Genomic DNA, 22,719 nt, shown 5'->3' on the forward strand with positions numbered 1-22,719 from the left:
GGGGGCCCTGGTGACAAGGGATACAGAGAAGGCAGAATTACTGAATGCCTTCTTTGCTTCAGTCTTCACTGCTAAGGGCAGTGCCCATGAATCCCAGACCTGGACGTGAGGGAGAAAGTCTGGAGAAGGGAAGACTCCTTTGGTTGAGGAGGATAGGATTAGAGACCTTCAGGGCAGGCTAGACATCCACAAATCCATGGGCCCAGATGGGATGCACCSTTGGGTACCAAGGGAGCTGGTGGATGTTGTTGCCAGGCCGCTCTCCACTGTCTTTGAGAGGTCCTGGAGAACTGGAGAGGTGTCTGAGGACTGGAAGAAAGCCAATGTCACTCCAGTCTTCCAAAAGGGCAAGAAGGAGGAGCCAGGAAACTGTAGGCCAGTCAGCCTCACCTCCATCCCTGGAAAGGAGAACAGCTCATTCTGGATGTCATCTCCTGACATATGGAGGAAAAGAAGGTGATCAGGAGTAGCCAGCATGGATTCATCAATGGGAAATCCTGCTTAACCAATCTGATAGCCTTCTAGGATGGAGTGACTGGCTGGCTAGATGAGGGGAGAGCAGTGGACGTTGTCTACCTTGACTTCAGCAAGGCTTTTGACACTGTCTTCCATAACATCCTCCCAGATAAGCTCAGGAAGCCTGGGTTAGACAAGTGGACTGTGAGGTGGATCAAGAACTGGCTGAAAGGCAGAGCTCAGAGGGTCGTCATCAGTGGTGTGGAGTCTAGTTGGAGGCCTGTGGCTAGTTCATCCTGTTCAACTTCTCCATCAATGACCTGGATGAGGGGAGGGAGTGCCTCCTCAGCAAGTTTGCTGATGATACCAAGCTGGGAGGAGTGGCTGATACACCTGAGGGCTGTGCTGCCATTCAGAGAGACCTGGACAGGCTGGAGAGCTGGGCAGAGAGGAACCTCCTGAGGTTCAACAAGGGCAAGTGCAGAGTCCTGCACCTAGGGAGAAATAACCCTAGGCACCAGTACAGGCTGGGGGCTSACCTGCTGGAGAGCAGCTCTGCAGAGAAGGACCTGGGAGTGCTGGTGGGTGACAAGTTGACCATGAACCAGCAATGTGCCCTTGTGGCCAGGAAGGCCAATGGTATCCTGGGCTGCATTAGGAAGACTGTTGCCAGCAGGTCGAGCRAGGTGATCCTGCCSCTCTACTCAGCCCTGGGGAGGCCTCATCTCGAGTAYTGTGTCCAGTTGTGGGCTCCGCAGGACAAGAGAGACGTGGAGCTGCTGGAGAGAGTCCAGCGTAGGGCTACAAAGATGATCAGAGGGCTGGAGCACCTGCCCTATGAGGAACAGCTGCGAGAGCTGGGCCTCTTCAGCCTGGGGAGGAGAAGACTGAGGGGGAATCTTATCAATGTGTACAAGTWCCTGAAGGGAGGGTGTCAAGGGGACGAGGACAAACTGTTTTCAGTTGCCCCGTGTGACAGGCCAAGAGGCAATGGGCAGAAATTGAAGCACAGGAAGTTCCGCCTGACCGTGAGGGGGAATTTCTTCCCTGTGAGAGTGACAGAGCCCTGGACCAGGTTGCCCAGAGAGGTTGTGGAGTCTGCTTCTCTGGAGATCTTCAAGGCCTGCCTGGATGCAACCCTGTCTACCATGCTCTAGGTGACCCTGCTGAGCAGGGAGGTTGGACTAGATGATCTCCAGAGGTCCCTTCCAACCTTACTGATTCTATGATTCTATGATCAGTAGCCAGGAGGAGTCTTCAGAAAGCAGACAGGTGTTGTTGCTAGTTCCTTTGCCTGCAGGCTTCTGGGGAGGATGGGAAGAATGGCTGAGTCTTAGCAAACTCTAGCTATTCACATTTATTGCATGACTTCTTAAGCGACAGGCCCACTCCAAAGCAGCTCTGTCCCCAGAGATGGAGATCTTTCTCTTACATGTATGTGGAGTGTGGGGGAAGCATTCTGGCATAACATCTGCTCTGTCAAAATGCTGTCTAAAGTGTGTGCTGTATTGACTTAAAGAAAATATTAGCAGATAGTGGTTAAAATGCATTTTTTTGGACAGAAAATGGAAACTTTTCTTTAAAATGGAAACCTTGCTGGGGAAGCGAAAAGTAATCTTCTCTAGAGTACTGTTCAAATTTTCTGCCTTTAAAAATACTTCTCTATCTATTTACTTAGCTCTTCAAAGAAAGCCACCTTTAGTTCAATTAAAAAGAGGATTAGACCTTGGGATCTTTTTGCCTGACTGGATTTGTTAGATTAGTTCTGCACTCTGAATATGAAATTGGATTTAAATGTTTTCAGCCCAAACAGAGTTTTGGAATGTAAAGTGATGGATGCTTGTTTTTAAATAATGAAAAGCCTAAATATTTTGAAGTTTAAAAAATTGCTGACTTTTGTGTTAGCAGTATAATTTGTAGTACGTTCGATGCTTGCTACTAATGAAGTCATCTTGATGCTGCAGATAATAAAAAACAGTTATAACTATCTTTTCAGGTGCTTCCTAAATTCTGAGTGAAAAGAATGTATTTAAAAATCTAAATGGTTTCTAAGGCTATTAATGTCCTATCATAGGATAACACTGCAGATCATATTAAAATATCAGTATTTTTGAATACTGCTATTCTGACTATTGAAACTACTCTGGATGTGTTTGCTGAGTGATTTAAAAGCAAGTCAGCCCATCCAGATTTTTTTGAGATGCTTCTTTTGTGTTGGAATAGCTATAATCTTAGAAGCCTGATCCAGCCCCCATTAAGCCAGTAAACCTAGATAGGCGACCAATAATAAACAAGAAATGTATTTCATACATTACGCTGAAAACATGAGAGCAGTAACACACAATTCTGATCATCATTTTTTAGTACTTGTGCTTTTTGAAGATAATGTTTACACCTAATTAAAAATAATCTTTTAATTCTTTTCATGTCTGATGCCTTCACTCCCTTCTTTTTGTGCTTGTAGATGAAGTTAACATCTACATCTTTAAATGTCAAGTAGAGGGAGAACAAGAAACAGATTTTGCATGAGAAGGTAAAGAGAAGACCCCAAAATTGTATTTACAAACCCATGTAGACAATAACAAAATCCTTAGCCTTTTCTTGGGAATGTAAAAAATTTTGAGATTTTTGCTAATTCAGACTTAAGCAATAATAGTAAGAGATTTCCATTTCAATGGCTATGTTTCTTAAAAAATATATGTAGAGAGAATTAAAACACTATTTGTTCTGCCTGTTTGTCTTCAAGCAGAGAATTGCAGATTAAGCTAGTAGATGTTGCAGTTTTTTGCTCCTTTTATCAGACCAGCCCATCCTTTCTCCTGATCCCAAAGTTCAGATGCATTGCATAGTGCACTGAGTGCATTTCTGAGTAGGAAACTGGATGCTTCCTGTCCTAGGTATTTGCTATGAAATGTATGTAGGGGAAAACAGGTCCTCTTGCTGCTAATGAATCCTGCAGTGAGTGTTTCAGTAAACAGAGATTCCTGTTAACTAACTCCCAAAGCTTGAATAAGTACTGATTTTTAATATCAGCTCCATATCCTTCACAATTCTATTAATATTGTAAACTATTTTTCTTGTTTATTTTTCTTCTTTAGTTTCATACATTTGGTGAAAAACAGTTTTGATCACAGAATATTACAGGTTGCTAATGTTTCCCTTCTGGTAGTTCTGGACATTTTTTCTGGTGTGGGTAGGTTATGTGCAACATGGAAGAATCAGATAATTTATAAGACCTAGACAATGTGCTCATACTGCGATAGAGATTCTGAAGAAAATTATTGATTTAGAGGCYGAATCTTCTAAAATATGTGAACCACAAGCTATCTTATTGGCAAGACTGCACCTACTGTGGAAACTGCCAGCTTCTGCAACCTGCCCAGTACCAGCCAGTCACTTATCACTAGCAGCTGGGTCTCACATCTTAGTCACTCTAGTGCCTGTTCCCCTCAATCTGGTGTGAAGAGCAGGAACATATGAAATGACTCAAACTTCCTTTCTGGACTCATCTCCTATTCCCTTCCAGCCTTTAGAGGTTCCATAGAAGGTCATAGATGACTGTTGTTTCTCCCAGGAAGACAGATAGGATGCATACTTACAGTTTTTTCTTTTCACTCTCTGATTACAAGTTTTCTTGGCAATGTTCCTTTCCCTTTTTCTTAAGTTTTTGGCTTTGTCCACAGTATTATTCATTAGTTCCTATCTGTTCATAATTATAAAGTACAATGCTTCGTGTCATTCTTTAATTTTATTCTTTAAATTAAATTATCCCTCAGCTCTCAGACTTCTCTTGCAAATGTACAAATTTCTGATGAGAAAATTATCCTCTTAAGATATATTAAAGAGAGATCTTTAAAGCTCTGAGGTACTTCAGACTCTTAAACACAGTCTCTAGAATTAAAAGATACCTAGTTTCACTTGAACTTCTTTTATTATGAACCAGAGTCATTGCACTGGCAAAGATGAAGAAAAGCTGTGCAAGTCTTTCACACTGCAAAGAATATAATTAAGGCAATGGAAACTTCAGGAAATTCTATTCGTGCTGTAAAAACTAGGATTATGCAAATGAATAGTTACAATTGCTCAGTATAACTTAATAAGTGGAAACTTGGTAAGCTGCTGTAATTTGGTTTCCCTGGAGTTGTGTGCTTGTACCGTGAAGTTCTTCATGACCCCTTGTACAGCACAGCCTGCTACAGGGAACAAGTGTGCTAGCTAAGAGCTGGATCCACTGATAAAAATAAGATTATCTGACAGCTATACAGACCTAAGCTCAAAAGAGCAGCTATTTTATGCATGGAAAAAGAGAACAAGAGCACACAACCACAAAATGTGTCCAACCACCTCCATTCCTGGAATACGAGTGGCAAACTGTGCTGCTGTAGTATCCATTTTGGCTATCAGCCTCAGGTAGGACATAGCACTTTCTTCTCTCTTTACGCTCTGCTTTCTCTTCTTCCTGCCAAGTTTAATGGTTTAATATACTATTTAGAGTATAACTATAAGCTTTAATCCTAAACTGGGCTTGACAAGAATAAACTATGAGCCTATTGGCAGCAGGCAGAGGGTTACTTCAACAGGATAGCACCTCATCTGTATTTCACTTCACTTTAACAGTGTCCAGCGATTTAGCTGAATACATTTGAATCAAACCAGGAAGCCCAAATGCATACGGAAGGTTTACCAATATGTTCAGAATAATGCTTGTCTCTCTCTTTTTCCTCTCCCAGCCATTTTCTTCCTTTCTCAAATGCTGTACACTCATTGCACTGCTCTTGGACTGGCTTCCCTGGCACCCGTAAGTATTTCATCAGCCGTATGCAGAGATGAATCCTCTTTCTCTAGCCTCCCTGGTCATGACCTTTTTGCTTGAACTATGCATAAAATGTGCACTAAAGAAACATTGTCAGGGATGAGATGAGAGGATTTAAAAAGGGAAATTTACCTGTGAATTGCTACAATTTTCTGCTCTCCATGTTGACTGTCAGGTATGCTTTGTCATGTGAACAAATGCCTTGTATATAGTCCTTTTATATTGGAGTGTCTGCAAGAATAATCCTAAACCCCAGATCAGAAGCAATAACCGTGTCTCTTTCCACTTGCATAAAGATCTGCTTCAAAAACTGACATGCAAGGTCGTGCAAAGAAAATTAAATGATCATTTCCTCTTTTTTTTGTTTGATAAATAAAAAAAATCTTTAAAAAGTTTTCAATTAACATGAGGTTTTGGGTTCTAGGCTGTTGTATCCCTAGAACTTGGACTTATTGCTGTCTTCTGGAAAGTGCATCTACATACTTGTGTCAAGGTTTATAATTCTCTCTGATTAACACTTTGAAATGGAGCACTTTGCTGTCCTGAAATATTGTTAATATTTTTTCTGTGATGGGATATTATGATTATATCGTATTATGTATAATCTAATCATATTATATTATATTATATATTATGATTATCTTATAAATTTTTTGAGGGAGATTTCAGTGACTTATAACTGCACTTCAGGTCAAAGTACTCATCTGCAGCCAACAAACCAAATACAAAGTGATTATTTTGAAAAGCAATCACATATAAGCTAAACAGTTTTTAAATTTATTGAAAAAGAAAATAAAAATCTCATAAATTAGGGTAAGGCTTTCAAACATAAATCGGCAAGGAAGCTTAGTGTTAAACAACTTGCAGCATCTCAGTTGCAGAGGAAATAAAGAGTCATAGACACAAAGTTCTAAATTCTCTGGACTTTGATTTATTTTAGATACTGCTAAAACCTCATATGAGAGTCAGTCCCTATCAAATGCAGTTACAAAGGATTTCAAAACAAGTGAGGTAAATTATCACAAAACTCTAGTAAAATAACACTATTGTGTAGCTCCCCCCAATTCTTTCTCCTTTTCACCTTCCTCCTCAGAGTATAAAAGAAAAAGTATATAAGTAAAGAAAGACTACTTAGTAAAAATAAAATGTAAATAAGTTTATTTCCTTCCTTTCTGATGCCCTTTTGTACTATTTTTGAAAGGGCCAAAGCAAACCCCTCACACCTACAGTGCGCTGGTTTAGGGCTTTTGTCAACGAGCATYACGGGTTCAATTATATGAATGCCATCAGTAAGGGCATCAGAAACCACATGCAACTAAACATGAATTAGCTGAAAAGATGTAAAATGACAGAGATTATTTTAATTTAAGAACAAATAATCTTGACTCATTAAGTAAAATAAGGAATAGCAGAGAATACAAAGTTTTCCCTAGCTGTCTGTATGAGCCACCAGGGGGGACTCATTCCTCATCTATATCAGTTACTGAAGCAAGTGGCTGAAAAAGCACCTGTTCTAGATTCAAGTCTAGCCAGTCACAGGGTTCAGCTGAGAGCTTATCTTCATTTAAGCTGAGAGAGATTTTACATAAAATCTCATAAATCTGCAGGGCTTTTTCTGATCTACCCTGGAGTTTATCAGTCATCCAGCGCTCAGTGCAGCAGAGTGAGTACAGGTCCGACATCGGAGGGACGGACACACTKCCAGCCGGCCGAGCGGTGCCGGGCACGTCAACGCGGTACAAGCAGCGTGCTCTCCTGCCTCCTTACCACCGACCGGTGACTCGCGCTAAAGCTGTTGGGCCAGCAGAAGACTCAGTGGAGGTCTTCTTCTGCCTTCTCGCTCATTGGACTCRCTCTGGATCAGTGGCTCTCAAATCGGTGGCCACAGCTCTGTGATTAATAAGAAAYGTTTTTTGACATGGTGACTGCTTTATTCTAGTTTCATTGTATATTTTACTATTTTAAGCCAAATTTGGCCCTTTTGAAATGTGTCTCTATTGTTGCTATGATTACAAAGGGGTTTGTGTGCTTTATTACGTCCTGTTGAACAAGAGCTAAGATCTGTGTGTGATGTATGTGCTCTGGGGATCTGTCAAGAAAACTATGTAATTTTGTATTCAGACTTAAAGCCAAATATTAGAATTTTCTTTCAGTTTTGAACTCTATTAGGCAGTGCAAATTTTGTTGTCGTCTGTAGTAACATTTCAAAGTACCAAACAGAATTCTCTAACACTATTAAATTTTGAAAATTTATCATCCATTGTGAATTATTAAATTTATTAGCTCATCAGTTGGCACTTGTAAGTACTTTTAATAGAATTCTCCTCATCTTCCTGAACTAGTCTGTGTACTCCCTTCTCCTTCTGGGCAGTCAGTTGTGTGTGCTGTGTACCTATATAAAAGTTATCTTTTGGGTTAAATATGTTTGGGCTTCTGAAAGCCCATTTTTTAATCTGTTACTACTTCACCTTTAATATGTCTAAAATATTTCCCTAACATACAGATGAATTATGAGAATAAAAGCTACAACTGCTTTTAGACACTATGTCAGAAAAAGGGAATGTTATATTTGTTGCATGTAATTTTTATGGAATTTCTTGCATAGCACAACATTGAATACCTGTGTCTTGCATATCTTGCTACTTTTTCAATTTCAGCAAATACAGTTTCTGATCTATAAAGAGCTTGTGGGCATATGTATAAATCAACAAGGTAATTCATGAGGAAATAATTCAATTAATTTTCTGCATTTTATTATATTCTGAAAAAAATCCTGTAATGTTATTTTCTCTCAGTTAGATAGTGATTGTACGTTCTTGAATGAGGTATTGAACTCTTTTATCTATTTCCATAGTTGAGACTACCAATATTGCTGATTTTGTGGAGTAAGAGCTGACCCAGTTTAGTCCACAGAGCTTATATAGCAGAAAAATGCAAAATAGATTAAGTTATTTTTTGTGTATTGCACTGACAAACAAGGGATAAAAACAAGGGAGTCTAATTCCAAAAGTGCTTGCAAATTTTTTATTTTATTGTTGGAGACCTGGCTAGTAAAATGTGCAATTTAGACTATGTTTTTCAACATAGTCCTACCCTAAAAAAAAATCAAATTCTTAATCTATCTTTAGTTATAACAGGGAGATCATGCTTTCCTATGAAAACATCTCAGTCACAACTGGACAGCTCTTGTTATTAACTGTATCCTGTCCAGTATCCTTCTGGCTACGTGCCTGGGCACTGTACTGCCAAATTATTCAGTGTTTGGGCTTGGTGTTCTTCAGCTAATTGTGTAGGACAATGTTCTCCCCAGCCATTCCTGGGCAAAGCATGGGAATAGGCCAAAGAGAGGGTGAGGGAGTGAGGAATCAGATTCATCAGTAGTAATTCTGTGGATTTACAAACTTCTTTTCATTAAGAAATATCACTACGCTAGCTTTGAAGACCACACCTGAGAGTACAGAACATTAGAGGTTCAAGTCAGTAACATGTCAGATGGTTGCATAAATTCCCATTCTTACCTACATTTGGAAATACATCATCTARTTAGACTCCTCTGTAGTACCAGAATGTCCTTTAAGTATGGTGGGCTTGGTATGACATTCATTCTGAAAACTTGTGAAAAGTATTGACTAACGTATATGAATAAGAGGGTGGACTTGTTTTTCATCATGTGAAAGTGGTTTTTCACTTCTTTATTTTACAGAGGAAACTTTGTGAGCCTTTGAAATTGTGTCTCAACAAATGTTACTCCTGATGAGTCAATTAAACTTGTCTTGTACATGTTTCTGGTAATCATATTTTTAGTTTTTTTCACTTCCCTATTTTATGCAGTTTTCTCTTTCATTTTTCACTCGTGACTTGAGCTATATCGTCTGGACAAAGCGTAACAGCAAAGACAGAAATTATTTTTCTTCACAAATTTACGATGATAAACATGGTAGTGCTACAGTAGGATTAATTAAGATTGTAGAGAATTTGACAAAATAGTTGAATATTCCCTGAAGCCACGTGACTGAAGATGACTATGCTTATTTTTTGTTCCTCTTTCGCCAAAACGAAGCGTTCTGTCAAATAATATAGTAACTAAAATAAGTAACTATGTTTCAACTTTTTTTTTTCATTTTGTTCACCCCTGGATTTAGTGAATTGCTTTGTACATCATCAGATCTAGAAATATCATATACCTTTTGTGGTAAGTAAAAGATGGCTTATTCTTTTCTTATATGGTRTTTACACAAGAGTTATTGTAGCCTAAAGAAATGTGACCTTTCTCATTTGTTTCTTTGATGAATACAGAAAAATAAAAATAAGAAGCTCAGCTACAGTGCATATCTGTTGTTAATTAGATTGTGTTTCTGTTATTAATTGCCATATTATAGGAAGTACRCTGCGTAGGCATAAATATTACCACCATGCTGGTTGCATTAGCTATGAGAAAAGAGAGGTTTTCTATGAAATAAAGCAGTTGTGTTTTGTTTTAGGAAAAAAWTAACAGGTAAGAGATTCCAACTCAATCTGTGACTGATCTGTGATCAATACTATATTGTATAAATGATACATACGGATTTAACCAATGCATTCAAGTCCATGAGTTATATGGGAAAAGAAAGGCCTCAGTGAGATTCTGTCTGGCTAGGGAAGGGGTTATGCTCTGGGACAACATAGTGTGTCTCCTCTTTACTTTCCATGTTTGTATTGTAGGCCAGTGGATCTATGTAGTTTCCTACTGTTTTTTCATGGATTTTGCAATAACTAAGCACTGATGTCAGGAGACCTCTCGAACAGACCCAGTGTGCCTGCCTGACCCCAACAGCACCCCAGCGGTGGGCTTTGGAGGAGGTATTTCACAAGGAAAGGGCCATGTCTAATRAAAATCTGTGGGCATTACTAGTGTGTATCACTTGTAAAACAGCAGTATAAATTAAGGCACAAGAAGGAATGTTTATTTTATGTACTTTGCTTTTACATTAATACCCAATTTTAAATTTAACAAGTATAAAAGTTGCTATACTTAAGCTTGCAGATCAAGCCTTCAAGACTACAGTGAGTTATTTTCCCCCTTTTTTCTGTCATATTTTTCTGTTATAATTTCCCACACAATTGTTTCTGTGCTAAGAAAATGGCTGCTGATTACTAATAGTCAGTTTGGGGGGAGAAGTCAGCACTTTTCATTGTAAATCATCGTGAAGACACTTTTGCTACCTCAGATGGTCAGCAGCTTAGTATGCAGTGACGCTCCTTCTACCTGCAAACCTGCACATGTTTAACATGGACACACCTGGAAAGCCAGAAGATGTAATTTCTAGAACTGAAATAAAAATACTGAATGGAAGTCCTGTCAAAGGCTGTCACAGAATTATTTTTTTCTAAATTAAAGTATCAGATAGCGGGCTCTGATTTTGATTAGATATGGAGCATATGATGCTTTGTCACACTGCATCTTACACTGAGATCTGTTCTGTGTATGCTGTACAAYGTTAGGTGGATCAGTCATGAAGCAAATCTACTCATTTACTTTATTCTGGAAAGGCTGCTGGTCCATTACAATCATGTTTCCCTGTTGTTMGAGGCCTTCTATAATTTCCATGATTAGCATAAGTAGGAATATTTTCATCAAAGGACCATGCTGACACAATGCTAATAAAAGGCATGTGACTTCAAARCAGAAATAAAGGTACTTTAGCCTCTGCTTGTTTGTGTGCAAAATATCAACCTAATAATTGACTTTTCTTACTACTTAATCTCAACTTAATATGTTTTTACTTTTGACTTCTATGCATATGAATAATTAGAAATATCATTTAAAATACATATTTACTGTTTGCTATGGATATTTCATGTTATACAATTTCACAACTTATAGTTTATATTAAAATTTATTTAAAATATGTATGTTTATTATAACTGTGTATGTATGTTTGCTTCTGTTATTTTRCTGGAGAAGTCTATTCACTCTGACTACATGAAATATTTTTTTGTCCTGTAGATTCTATAGTTCACGCCTTTGTGTTTAATATAACACCTTGTACCATGATGCAGAAACCCATCTGGAATGTTGTTCTTACCTGGATTCCACGTAAGTCACTCCTTGCCAGAGAATTATATTCTATAAATGCAAAAAATACAATGCAAAAAGAAATTAAAGCAAAAGAAATTTGAATTTTTTCATTCGTATATTTTTGGAAGATTGATGATTTTTGTTTAAAAATAGTTTTTGTTGGTCTAGAAATACATCATTTAGGTTATTTATTTTTGTTAGCTTCGGGAGCCTTTAAACACAAAYATTTTAAAGAAAATTATTTTTAAATCTAAATACCATGTCTGTGTATATGTTTTTCCTCATTACCTTTTTTTTTATTTGCAATGTCTTAAATAGGAAGTGACATCACCTTTTTGAAGGTAGTCTTTAGAGTCTGGTTTGATGGTGTCGTAGCGTTAGACTGGAAAGCAATTCTTTGTAGTGGAGCTGACGACGAATATACTGTTTGTGGAGCGTTAAAAGGAGGTCAGTGTAAATAATACTCAGTATCTTTGCCTTGCCTTGCCGATGCCTCCATAAAAGAGGCAACATCTGCCCACTTTTTAAATACTTACCACTAAGCAGATGTCTTAAGTGACTGTTTCATCAACCCACGGGGACAGATATTTCTCTCCACGTTCTAGACCAATTTGTGTAGCTTGGCAGGAAAACCTAGAAGAGTAAAGCTAGCCACACTACGCGTTTTGGCTGTTACAAAGCTGTCCTTCGCCCCTCTGCATCTGGTCCAGCTCAACTGCTGAACAAGGGAGACATATCTGGCTCCAAGAAGCAGCAGCTTAAGCTATTGAAAGACATCATGGTTCACCAAGCTAAGAGGGGCTTGGAGAACAAGGGGACTTGCCACAACTTAAGCTCAGATTGACTCTAACTTTAGTTACATCACATGGACCAGTTATTTGAACCCTGAGCTCCTGGCTTGGGCAACATAATTCAGAGCAAGCAGTTCTCCAGTGTCAGAACTTTGCTAAAATACAGAACCTCCAAATTCTGTGCTTTAATGTCTTTGTAGTGTGATTTCCACCTCTGTTAAGTAGGATTAATAATATTCTTTACCTCATTATCACAATTTTATTGTTAATATCTCTAAAATACCATGGAAATACTATAATTGACTGGACTGCACACACAAACCTGAGAGGAGCCAGGGACATTACTAATCTCCAGAACACAGTTCATTTAAGTGGCTAGATTATGTTTTAAAGATATTCTCCACACAGGCATAAATTGCTTTTTCTTATTAGAGGAGAATAAATCCTGTCATAGGGACTAACCAACGTTAACATGACACAAGTTCAGACCCAGAGAATTCATGATATCAGACTACAAGCAAAAATGACCAGGACAGAGGTTACACAGTATGTGGTTATAGTTTGCAGAACATCAACTCTGTGCAGTTATTCAGAACTACTATGACAAGTTAAGTTATTGGAGGTATCAGTTGACTAGATAGGAGATGTTGCAGTGGCTTTGTGCTTAATTTTTATTTCCTAACATGTGATTTAGACAAAGAGACGAAGCTCGGGGAGAGGAAATAACTGAAGGCTTTATCATTTGGCAGAGAAAACAGCTTTGCTGTTGCCGAGAGATATGGCACATTGCTTTGAAGTTATTTAGGAAGTTTGATTGATGGCTTTATGATTAAGTAACCATTTCTATGATGATGATCCCTATTTTACAGAAACAATTGCAACAACRTTTCTTATTAAAGGTTCAAGAACGACGTTTCCGCAGGTACTTTCCAGCATTTTATGTAAAGAGATAACAATAGTAAAATAACATACTTACATGTTCATCCAAATTGTAGAAAACAGCAAAAAGAAATGTAAGAAAACTTTCTCATGCTTGAAGTAATGACTCTAGAATGATAGTGATTCTGGAACAATAAATGCGCTCAGTTTATTTCTCTATGCATAGCTTTCTATAAACTTTATTTTGTAAAAGAATGCCCAAAGATATTAGTTAATGTCACAGTAATTATTCTGTTTATTTGGTAAATTATTGTATTTACTTTACCTGTGGGGTAAATCCATCCATATTCTTTCTTCCTATTTGATTCATTCTCTTAGGTTCTCTTCACACTCTTGGCTGTTCYTCCAGAAGCCTTTTTCAAAGATTTGAAGAGGGATAACAACATTCGAAAATAAAAGCAGTGCTCCAGTGTTGAACCAGGAGCAGCATCAGTCCTCAAGTTAGCCCACTCTGATCCAATCAAGGACCAAGGGTTCATCACCCTGAACCTTCCCAAGACCTTGACACTAGCCTTAGCATCACTAACCCAGGCATTCCTATTAATTCCCACAAATGTTGCTAAGGAGCTCCTACTGGCACAAAATCTCCAGCATCCCCTTCCTAACCCTTAATTTAAAGTTCATGGGCCTCTTCAGAATCCCTTCTAGCCCRGAGTTGTTAGTAGACAGGACCCCCCTTTGCCAAAGGTCCTCTGAGAGATCTGTGCTTGTCTGACARTTCTTCATGGGACTCTGCCAGCCCTAGCCCTAAACTTAAATTATAGCCTTTGCTGTAACTGGAAGCTCTTGCAAGCCTTACAGTTTTTACATTAATCCTAAGAGCCCTTCTGGTCCCAGATGCTCATCCATAGCTTGTCATATCAGAAGAGGAAGGTGACCAGTGTCAAAGAGGTAGGGTGAGATCTGGGTTCAGTAGAGGCTAGCAAGCTAACTTTTGTGCTGGTGCTTACGAGAGTCTCCTGTCTGTACTGGGATGTGGAGATAAAATAGGTGGCTGCAAAACAACTAAGTCTAGCATTATGTTGCTTTACAGATGAAACTGCTGAATATAGATGAGCGAAATCCTGTGTTTGGAAGGAAAGCTGAGCTAACACGAGCKCTGGTGTTGGTTTCTTTAGTGTCTGCTATGAGAAAGTGTGGCTGAGCTGGAGCTGGGCTTCTGGTTAAGATTGGGGTAAGCAGGATCTCACTTGTCAGGGAGCAGGATGAGGCAGCTACTCCGTAAGGGAGGGAGCTGGGAGCTGAGGGTGACAGCCAGGCTGGCAGGGCCATGCCCGCACCGACACGGCACCATCCCACYGTGCCCAGCGAGGAGAGCAGGACAGGGCTGTTGTCAGTGACTACGGTCAGCCTCGGCTACAGACAAGTCTGTAGTCATGAGACAGGTCCAAGGCCAAACCAGAAAATCAGGCCAGGGTCAGGAAAGCACAAGGCCAGGCATAGATACCTACGACATATTGTAGGCAAAGACCACGAGCGAGGGCTGGCTCCTGAGCAAGGTGGGGGAAGGCCTCTCACAGCTCCTTCTCCCATGTTTGATCCAAGGTCCCACGGCTGTGCCATGGCAGAGCTGTCCCTGGGCACAGCCAGCCAAAGCTCTAGGACAGGCAAGAAGAAGTTGCAGACCCTGTGGGTGCACTCATGGCCCTGAGACCATGATTTAGGCTGGGGGCCAAAATGGCAGCTTGTGACCTCATCCTGAGGAACAGTCCTGGTTATATTTTAAGCAAGGATTAGAAGAAATGACTAGAGCTAAAGGTCACATTAGAACTGAGGTTATGTATAGGCTCCAGACTTGATAAGAACAATCAATTGCTTCAAAACCTGGATTTAGAAGGAAGTGGTAGGCTATACCAAGAACAGTTGGTGGCAACATCATCTTGTTTCATTATGTCAGGGCCTAACAACACTCACTGAGCTAGGATCAAAGCAAGGGTTAGCTCTAGCATTAGGCTTAGAACACAGTCCCTTAGGGCAGCACGCAAATACCTGCACTCTGTCTAACTTTTCCCATTCTCTACCATAGATCTTTCTTCCCACTTTCCTCTCTCCAGTACACTTCTTCCTAATCCTGACATCATGTCCAAAATCAGGGTTTCTTTTTTTTTCCACCAGTAATACTATGAGGTTGTTATAGCTTTTATCAAGCAGATATTTGATGTACTCACATCACAAGCTCACTAAGTCAACTGGTTTCACAGGTCCTATAGAGGCTGAATGGAAATATCAAATATCCAGTACCTGATTATAGCTGAAAACAACAGAATAGACTGTCTAATATAACAAACTCTGTTACAGGACACTGATCAGAAGCTGTGCAGCATGTAGCCTGGAGGATTCTTGCAGGACTGACCATAAAATACAGGGGCTTTGCTTGCAACTACCTATGGCATATATATTTTTGGGGAAGGAGGTAGCAGAAAGTCCGAAGTCAGCAGAAAGCAGAAAAAGTGTTGGTATATCTCAATCTCTGCTAGATGTAAACTATAAGGGCTAGTGAGATTATACTGCCTCACAGCAGGAAAAAAAAAGAAAAAAAGAAAGCTGCGCAGTTGCTCATTGCTGCAGAACAGAGCCTGGTCTGTCAGCTCRGTTAATTCCTCTTTGTATGTCTATTTTGTCAGCTGGAGCAGCAATCGCAAGTCAGAACCATTAATCAAGAGGCTGGCTCTGGAAGGGGAGACCAGAGCCCTTGGGAGCACAGGACTCCTCGGTTTGGGAGGGAGCCCTAAGAAGTATAAGCTAGATCACAGCCTGTGTTCGTTAGTGCTGGGCTTGTGAAAAGGATGTTGTGCAATATTTTTTATGTGCATACGTATTTGAATATATTAATGGTAACAGTCACTGATGGGAATCTTTGTTTTTCCATCCTAACAGAAATAACACGAACCATGCTAACTCCTTGGCCAGAAATGGGTAGCATTATGCACTGACTTTGTTTTTTTTCTCTGCTTGCTTTTAGGGAAAATATACTGTTATTATGAAAGGATTCTCTGATGATTCTGAAAAGAATATGCTCATATGCCTAAATTTTACCATGACAGTAAAACAAGAAGCTTTCTGAATGTGGCAAATGTTACAAATAATTTCAGGACACAGAGATCTCTTCTGCAAGCAATCGGGATCTGATCCATGAAATAATAAGCACACTAATTATCCTGGGATAGAATACAGCATGTACTGTATGGAAGCTTACATGATGGATAGTCTTATCCATTTATAGCACTGCTGTAATCAGATGCTCTGCCAATGTGCACAAAATCTCTGGGAATCAGCCCTGCTGATTAATCCTGAGAGTCTTTCTGAATGGATGTCAGATTAATAACTGCATTTCAGTGCTGTGCCTTGAGTTATGAGAAAGCTGAGCACTTCCGACTGCATTGAACTAATGCAAGAATTTTTGAAGTCCTGAGCTGCAAGAATTAGGTATTTATCAGTACTTGGTTGAAAACATGACAGCATTTGAATCTAGAACCCTGTTTTTCCTATTAACAATAAAACTCGATTGTGTGACCAACTTGAGAAATGGTTTTTATGCTCCTGTTATTTTCTGATGATCTTTAAGGGCTTCCTCATCTTCTCCTCTGCTTTCATCACAGTGAAAGAGAAAAGTAACAACTTGCTCCCTACTATTAGCTGATGATAATAAAATCCAAAACAAAACATGTTACCATATATGCTGCTGCAGTACCACTGAATTAAGCCATCCAGAGCTATAACTTCAACCACACAGGAGCGCRCTTTTAGCTCGGGCACCGGGGCTGGAGCTGCGATGGGGCCTGCGGCAGGCGAAACGCGTCCTTTCTTCGTGCCCAACTCTCCGTCAGGAGCTGCCTGGTGAAGTCGGACTTCATCTTCTGAAGGATGTAGCCGCGGTGGAGTYTGGGCGCTGTGTCGGCCACTAGGGTGTGCTGTACCTAACAGTTTATTGCAAAATCCCCCGGGGAGGGGAAAAAAAACCCTAAAACCAGAAGAAACCAACCCTCTTTCAGGCTGTTAAATRAACTACCAATCATGCAAATTAGTCAGAGTAAAATTTTACATTCACTTCAACAGAGGCATCCTTCAAATTGGGTACCAGGAAAAACAAAAGAAAACAAAACAAAACACGACAAGACGTTCAGACGTTTGATTTTAGGTATTCAGTTTAACAGCTAGCGTCACTATAATGATAATTTGGCAAAATCATCTGTATTCAATAAAAATATAAGAACTAGAATTGTGTTATAGTAGAAGACAAGAAGTCAAAATTACATCAAAGTAGCAATGGCAAAGTATCTGTGCTTACATTCAGCCCTCAGACCATTATGGTAGTGGTCTGTTATAGACTATTACAGCAGCTCCTGTTTAATTTTCAGTCAAGCTATTAGATTTGTTAACATTTTCCTATGAATCTGAAGTATCAACCAAAAATTAGCCAGAAAGTCTACTAACTATTTTCTACTTTTCTCCTATTCTGCTTGTTTCAAATAGTACTATTGTGTATGATTACTATAGATGATGTCCCCTTGTACCCATTTTGCAARTGTCCAGCAGCCGCAAGCAGACTTCTCAAAGTAGTTTTTAGTGCCAAGTGTTCCGACATTTATGTTGTCCTGACACTTTCTGGAAGGTAGAAGAAACAATCAAAGATCATATTTTCATTAAGTAGCAAGTACTTACCTTAAGTAGCAAGAAGAAAAGCTAATAACAAGTGGTAATCTACTACATTCATATGATCTCTTTTTACACAGAATCACACATGGAATGAGTGAAAAGGACCTCTAGAGATCATCTAGTCCACCTCCCCCTGGTCAGGCAGGGCCACCTAGGGCACGTTGCACAGGCTTGTGTCCAGATGACTTTTGAATATCTCCAAGGAAGGAGACTCCACCACTTCTCTGGGCGACTTGTTCCAGTGCTCTGTCATCCTCACAGTAGAGAAGTTTTTTCAGATGGAACTTGTGTGTCACTTTGTGCCCATTGCCTCTTGGTGTCCTGTCACTGGGCACCACTGAAAAGAGTCTGGTTCCATCCTCTTGACACTCCCCCTTAAGATATTTGTATACATTGATATGATCCCCCCCCCCCAAGTCTTCTCTTCTCCAGACTGAATAGGCCCAGCTTTCTTGACCTTTCCTCATATGAGAGATGCTCCAGTCCCTTCATCATCTTAGTACCCCTTCGCTGGACTTGCTCCAGTAGCTCCACATCTCTCTCGTATTAGAGAGCCCAGGAYCAGGACTGCACTCCAATACTCCAGGTACAGCCTCACCAGCACTCACCAGGATAACCTCTAGCTCTAGAGGGGAAGGATAACCTCCCCTGACCTGCTCTCTAATGCACCCCAGGATACCAGGGTACCATTGACTTTGGCCACAAGGGCACATTGCTGGTTCATGGTCAACTTGTTGTCCACCAGGACTTTCAGATCCTTCTCTCTAAAGTTACTTTCCAGCAAGTTAGCCCCCAACATATACTAGTGGGGTTACTCCTCCCCAGGTTAAGGACCCTGCACTTGACTTGGTTGAACTTCATGAGGTTTGTCTCTCCAGCCTGTCCAGGTCTCTCTGAATGGCAGYRCAGCCCTCTRGTGTATCAGCCACTGCTCCCAGTCTGGTATCATCAGCAAACTTGCTGAGGAGGCACTCTGTTCCTTCATCCAGGTCACTGATGAATAAGTTGAACAAGACTGGCACCAGTACTGACCCCTGGGGGACACCACTAGCTACAGGCCTCCAACTAGACTCTGCACCACTAATCACAACCCTCTGAGCTCTGCTGTCCAGCCARTTCTCAATCCACCACACTGTTCACTCGTCTACCCTGTGCTTCCTGAGCTTGCCTATGGGAATATTACAGGAGACAGTGTCGAAAGCCTTGCTGRAGTCAATGCAGACAACGTCCACTGCTCTCCCCTCATCTGCTCAGCCAATCATTCTATCAGAGAAGGCTGTCAGTTCAGTTAAGTATGATTTCCCTTTTGTGAAGCCATGATAAATACTCCTGATCATCCTCTTATCCTTCACATGCTYAGAGATGGCATCCAAGATGAGCTGTTCCAACACCTTTCCAGGGATGAAGGTGGGGCTGACTGGCCTGTAGTTTCCCGGRTCCTCCTTCTTGCCYTTTTTGAAAACTGGAGTGACATTTGCTTTCCTCTAGTCCTCAGGCACCTCTCCTGTTCTCCGTGTTCTTTCAAAGGTGATGGAGAATGGCTTAGGAATGACATCCGCCAGCTTCCTCAGCACTTGTGGGTGCATCCCATCTGGGCCCATGGACTTGTGGATGTTAAATTTTCCTCTTCAGCCAAGGAAAAGTCTTCCTTTCTCCAGACTTTCTCTGTGGTCTCTAGGGTCTGGGAGATTGAACAAGGATAGCTACAGGTATACGTATATATTTAATAACTCACATTATGAATTTTTATAATGTAGAGCTTTAGCTGATGAGTTATGATTACACATATCAGCAGATGATAAGATCGCTAAGCTGAACCTAAGAGCCACAATTTTATAAAGCAAAAACCTTTCAAGGAACTCAAGCTTTCTCTGCACATGATCACGGGTTTCCATTTATTGAGGCACTGGTGACTTTAATATATCCCCTCACATGCAAGCGACGACATAAATTTTGTAAAAATGTAATATCATGCAAATGGATTACCTCAAAATTATCATGATACCATAGAGTGAGTGGTAGAGCTGAAGGTATAGCGTTGCTTTTGTCCCAGGACAGAGCTCTTTCAAAGCTTGTTTTTCTTCTACGTGGTTTGTAGTTGACAGAAGTTAAATATTAACTTGCTTCTTTTCCAAAGCTTTCAGAGCACAAACTTAGGGCTATACAACAAAGACAAATCTATTTAGGATGATGCCTGGACTCAATAAAGACTGATCAGATTTTTTTCCTTTTTTTCCAATTTATTGGGTCAGTAAGCTTTGATCTTTTTCTTCCTTCTTCGTTTGCTGGATCTGTCCTGGGACAGAATTTGAACGATGTTAATGCTGTGAGATAAACTATTCACTATGTATTTCTGGCTTAAAATAATGAGAACTACAGATTCCGAGATATCAGTATATTACCAAGAGTTCCTGTGAGCTGTGCAAATCCTCCTCCCCTATAAACTTAAGTAAATCAAGGGAGGAATAGTATACAACATATTTATCTGAATCTAATATCTAGAATCATCACAAATATCTCTCTCTTCCTCATTACTGCTGTTTTTAAGCAGAATTTGCTGCAGATGGGAAAATAGCTCTTCTTCACCCCCTCACCCTCTGTCACCAAATATGTAATTATCTGAAGAAGCAGTTCCTGTAAAATGTGTTTTTCAGTAAGCGTGCACACTTTTTGAATTGTGTATTAAGATTTCAATTGATAAAAACAGTGAAGCATAAGTAACTGAGTGTAAGAGAAGTCCTGCTGACCACAACACCATACACCTGTGCTGGCTTGAATTGTATCATCATTTGAACTAGACACAAACAAAATTCCACATAATTGGGGTATTTTAATAGCATATCTTCTTACTAGGGATGTATCAGAAGATTTAAGCAATCACTTAGTCACCAGTCAACTTCACTAGTAAAAACCACACAGGGAAATAAATTATAGGTTATTATGTGGAATAACTTATATGGTTATTTTATATAACAAATTATATGGCAGCGAGAAGAAGTTGGACTCAGTGGTGCAAGGTGTGTTCTGGTCTGTGCTGCAGGCGCTGAAAGAGCAATGTGGCAACATCAAAACCTTCTGTGCAAGGTCACACGTCTTCCCTGCAGGACGTGTGAGTTATCACCTTTGAAGTTTCAGTCCAGGACGCCGCTCTGCGCCACGTAGCTTCACCTGCTTCACGTTCTACCTGTGCTCCTGCCGCACACCGACTTACAGGGCAGCAGATGGAGACAGCGGCATTTGCAACGCGAGAAAGGCGAGGGGGCCACGGGAGGGCCACTCACATCSGGAGAGCGCAGGAAAGAGAGGATGGGAGAAAGGGATGTTGGAAACGCTCACTGTTTGCCTAGGAATGACTGGGAGCTGGAGACTCCAGAAAATGGGTCCTGGGCACGCACACTGCGGCTTGTGGATCCTAGACACACGGGCCTCGCTGCGTGTCTGCTGTAGATAGGTATGTCCATAACCAACTTTTTCAAGATATATACTATTCTGGCAAAGAGAGACTTTCTATGTATATAACGTATGCATATGTGTGTGTATGTGTGTGTGTATATATATATATATATATATATATATATGCATATAAAGTATACATATATATTTTTGGCCACATACTTTATAGCAGTTTCCCCAAGCTTCTATCTGTAAATGAATGCTTTTTTTTTTGTTCTCTTAGGCTTTTGCCTGTATGTCTGCATTAGCTAAAGTTTTTTTTTTTTAATTTTTATTTTTACTGATGTAACTATGACAGCAAAAATTTTAGCAGTAAACCCATCCCTTTGCTCACTAGACAGAAGACCCACTGAGTACTAAGGTCTGTCTGTGTTTTTCTCTGTTTTCCCGTCCCACACAAAACTTTCACTTCTACAGGGTAGATAGTTTTTCTTAATTTATAACTTCTGTTAACCAGACTCATCCACTGTGTTTTTTGGTCTCCAGGAGGTTTGACAACTTTACTGAATATCTCCATATTGATTACGTTGGATTAACTCTTACATGTATTGTGTTCATCCAGATTTTGTTTAGTCTTTTCACTACATTACCCATATTTTTTTGTGTTTTAATAGATTAGTATAGTTTAACAATATCAGTAATGTAACTTAAAAAAATCTACAATAAGTAAAAATAAATACAAAAAARGGGGCAAAAATTTAACACTAAAATCCTCTGAAAGAAATAAAATWGAAAATCTGGCCTTCACTTATGAGATGGATAAAAGAGCAAATAAGGAAGAATCAGCACACACAAACACACACAAGGATWAACTGTTGCTCACCTTGACCCTAAATTAACACTGTTTTAGAAATGACCTAACTTTATTTCACGTATGACTATCAGGTGAACAGACCGGTAGTTATCTTTTATAATCATATATTGCACTGAAGAAATCTGCCCTACATCTATGAATGTTTCATGAAGTGGGATTTTGTTTATATTATTAAAGCACTAAAAGTTAGAAGAATAACAATGATTAATGAAAGTTTCACATATGATTGTCAGAAAAATAGGCTGTCAGCAGCAATGTGCCTTTCTGATTCCTCAGGCTACATATTGGTGACTCCAACTACTAGAGAAACAATTTTTCTATTCTGTAAAAGTTTTAGAGATTTTTAAATTCTAATTTTGGAGTTCCTTAAAAAAATCTAAAAAAAATTGCTTATCTAAGACAATCTAAAACACTAAAATAAAGAAAAAGTCTTCACAGTACATATTTACATATGTAAATAAATATGTAAATACATATTTATTGAATAATAAAAAAAGATTGGATCAAATAAAWTATTTTTATCACTTTACAATGGTGTGTATTTATTTTGACCAAAAAGCTTAAAAATAGTGGGATCCAAGTAGCTAAAATTTAAAGGGCAATGTTGCTTAGAAGACGGCAACCTTAAAAAAAARTCAAAATTGGATGCTTCATCAGCTAAATAATGTTTTTCTTCATTTTTGTGTTGACAGATTGGCATTATTCAAGGAAAGACAATTGTGCCAAAAAACCCACAGTG

The 22,719-nt window shown here is 39.6% G+C and overlaps 1 protein-coding gene across 1 annotated transcript; it reads left to right on the plus strand.

Annotated features, from left to right (window-relative positions):
• Positions 1–9,367: 9,367 nt before the first annotated feature.
• LY96 (lymphocyte antigen 96) lies at positions 9,368–16,121 on the plus strand. The gene is made up of 5 exons (XM_085324834.1): positions 9,368–9,461; positions 11,256–11,345; positions 11,646–11,774; positions 12,988–13,040; positions 16,020–16,121. The coding sequence occupies exons 1-5, from the start codon at positions 9,368–9,370 to the stop codon at positions 16,119–16,121; spliced, it is 468 nt and encodes a 155-aa protein (XP_085180960.1).
• Positions 16,122–22,719: the final 6,598 nt, after the last annotated feature.

Source organism: Rhea americana, unplaced genomic scaffold (assembly GCF_003343005.1).
Source record: "Rhea americana isolate MKP2758 unplaced genomic scaffold, rheAme1 scaffold_121, whole genome shotgun sequence".
Taxonomy (NCBI): Eukaryota; Metazoa; Chordata; class Aves; order Rheiformes; family Rheidae; genus Rhea; species Rhea americana.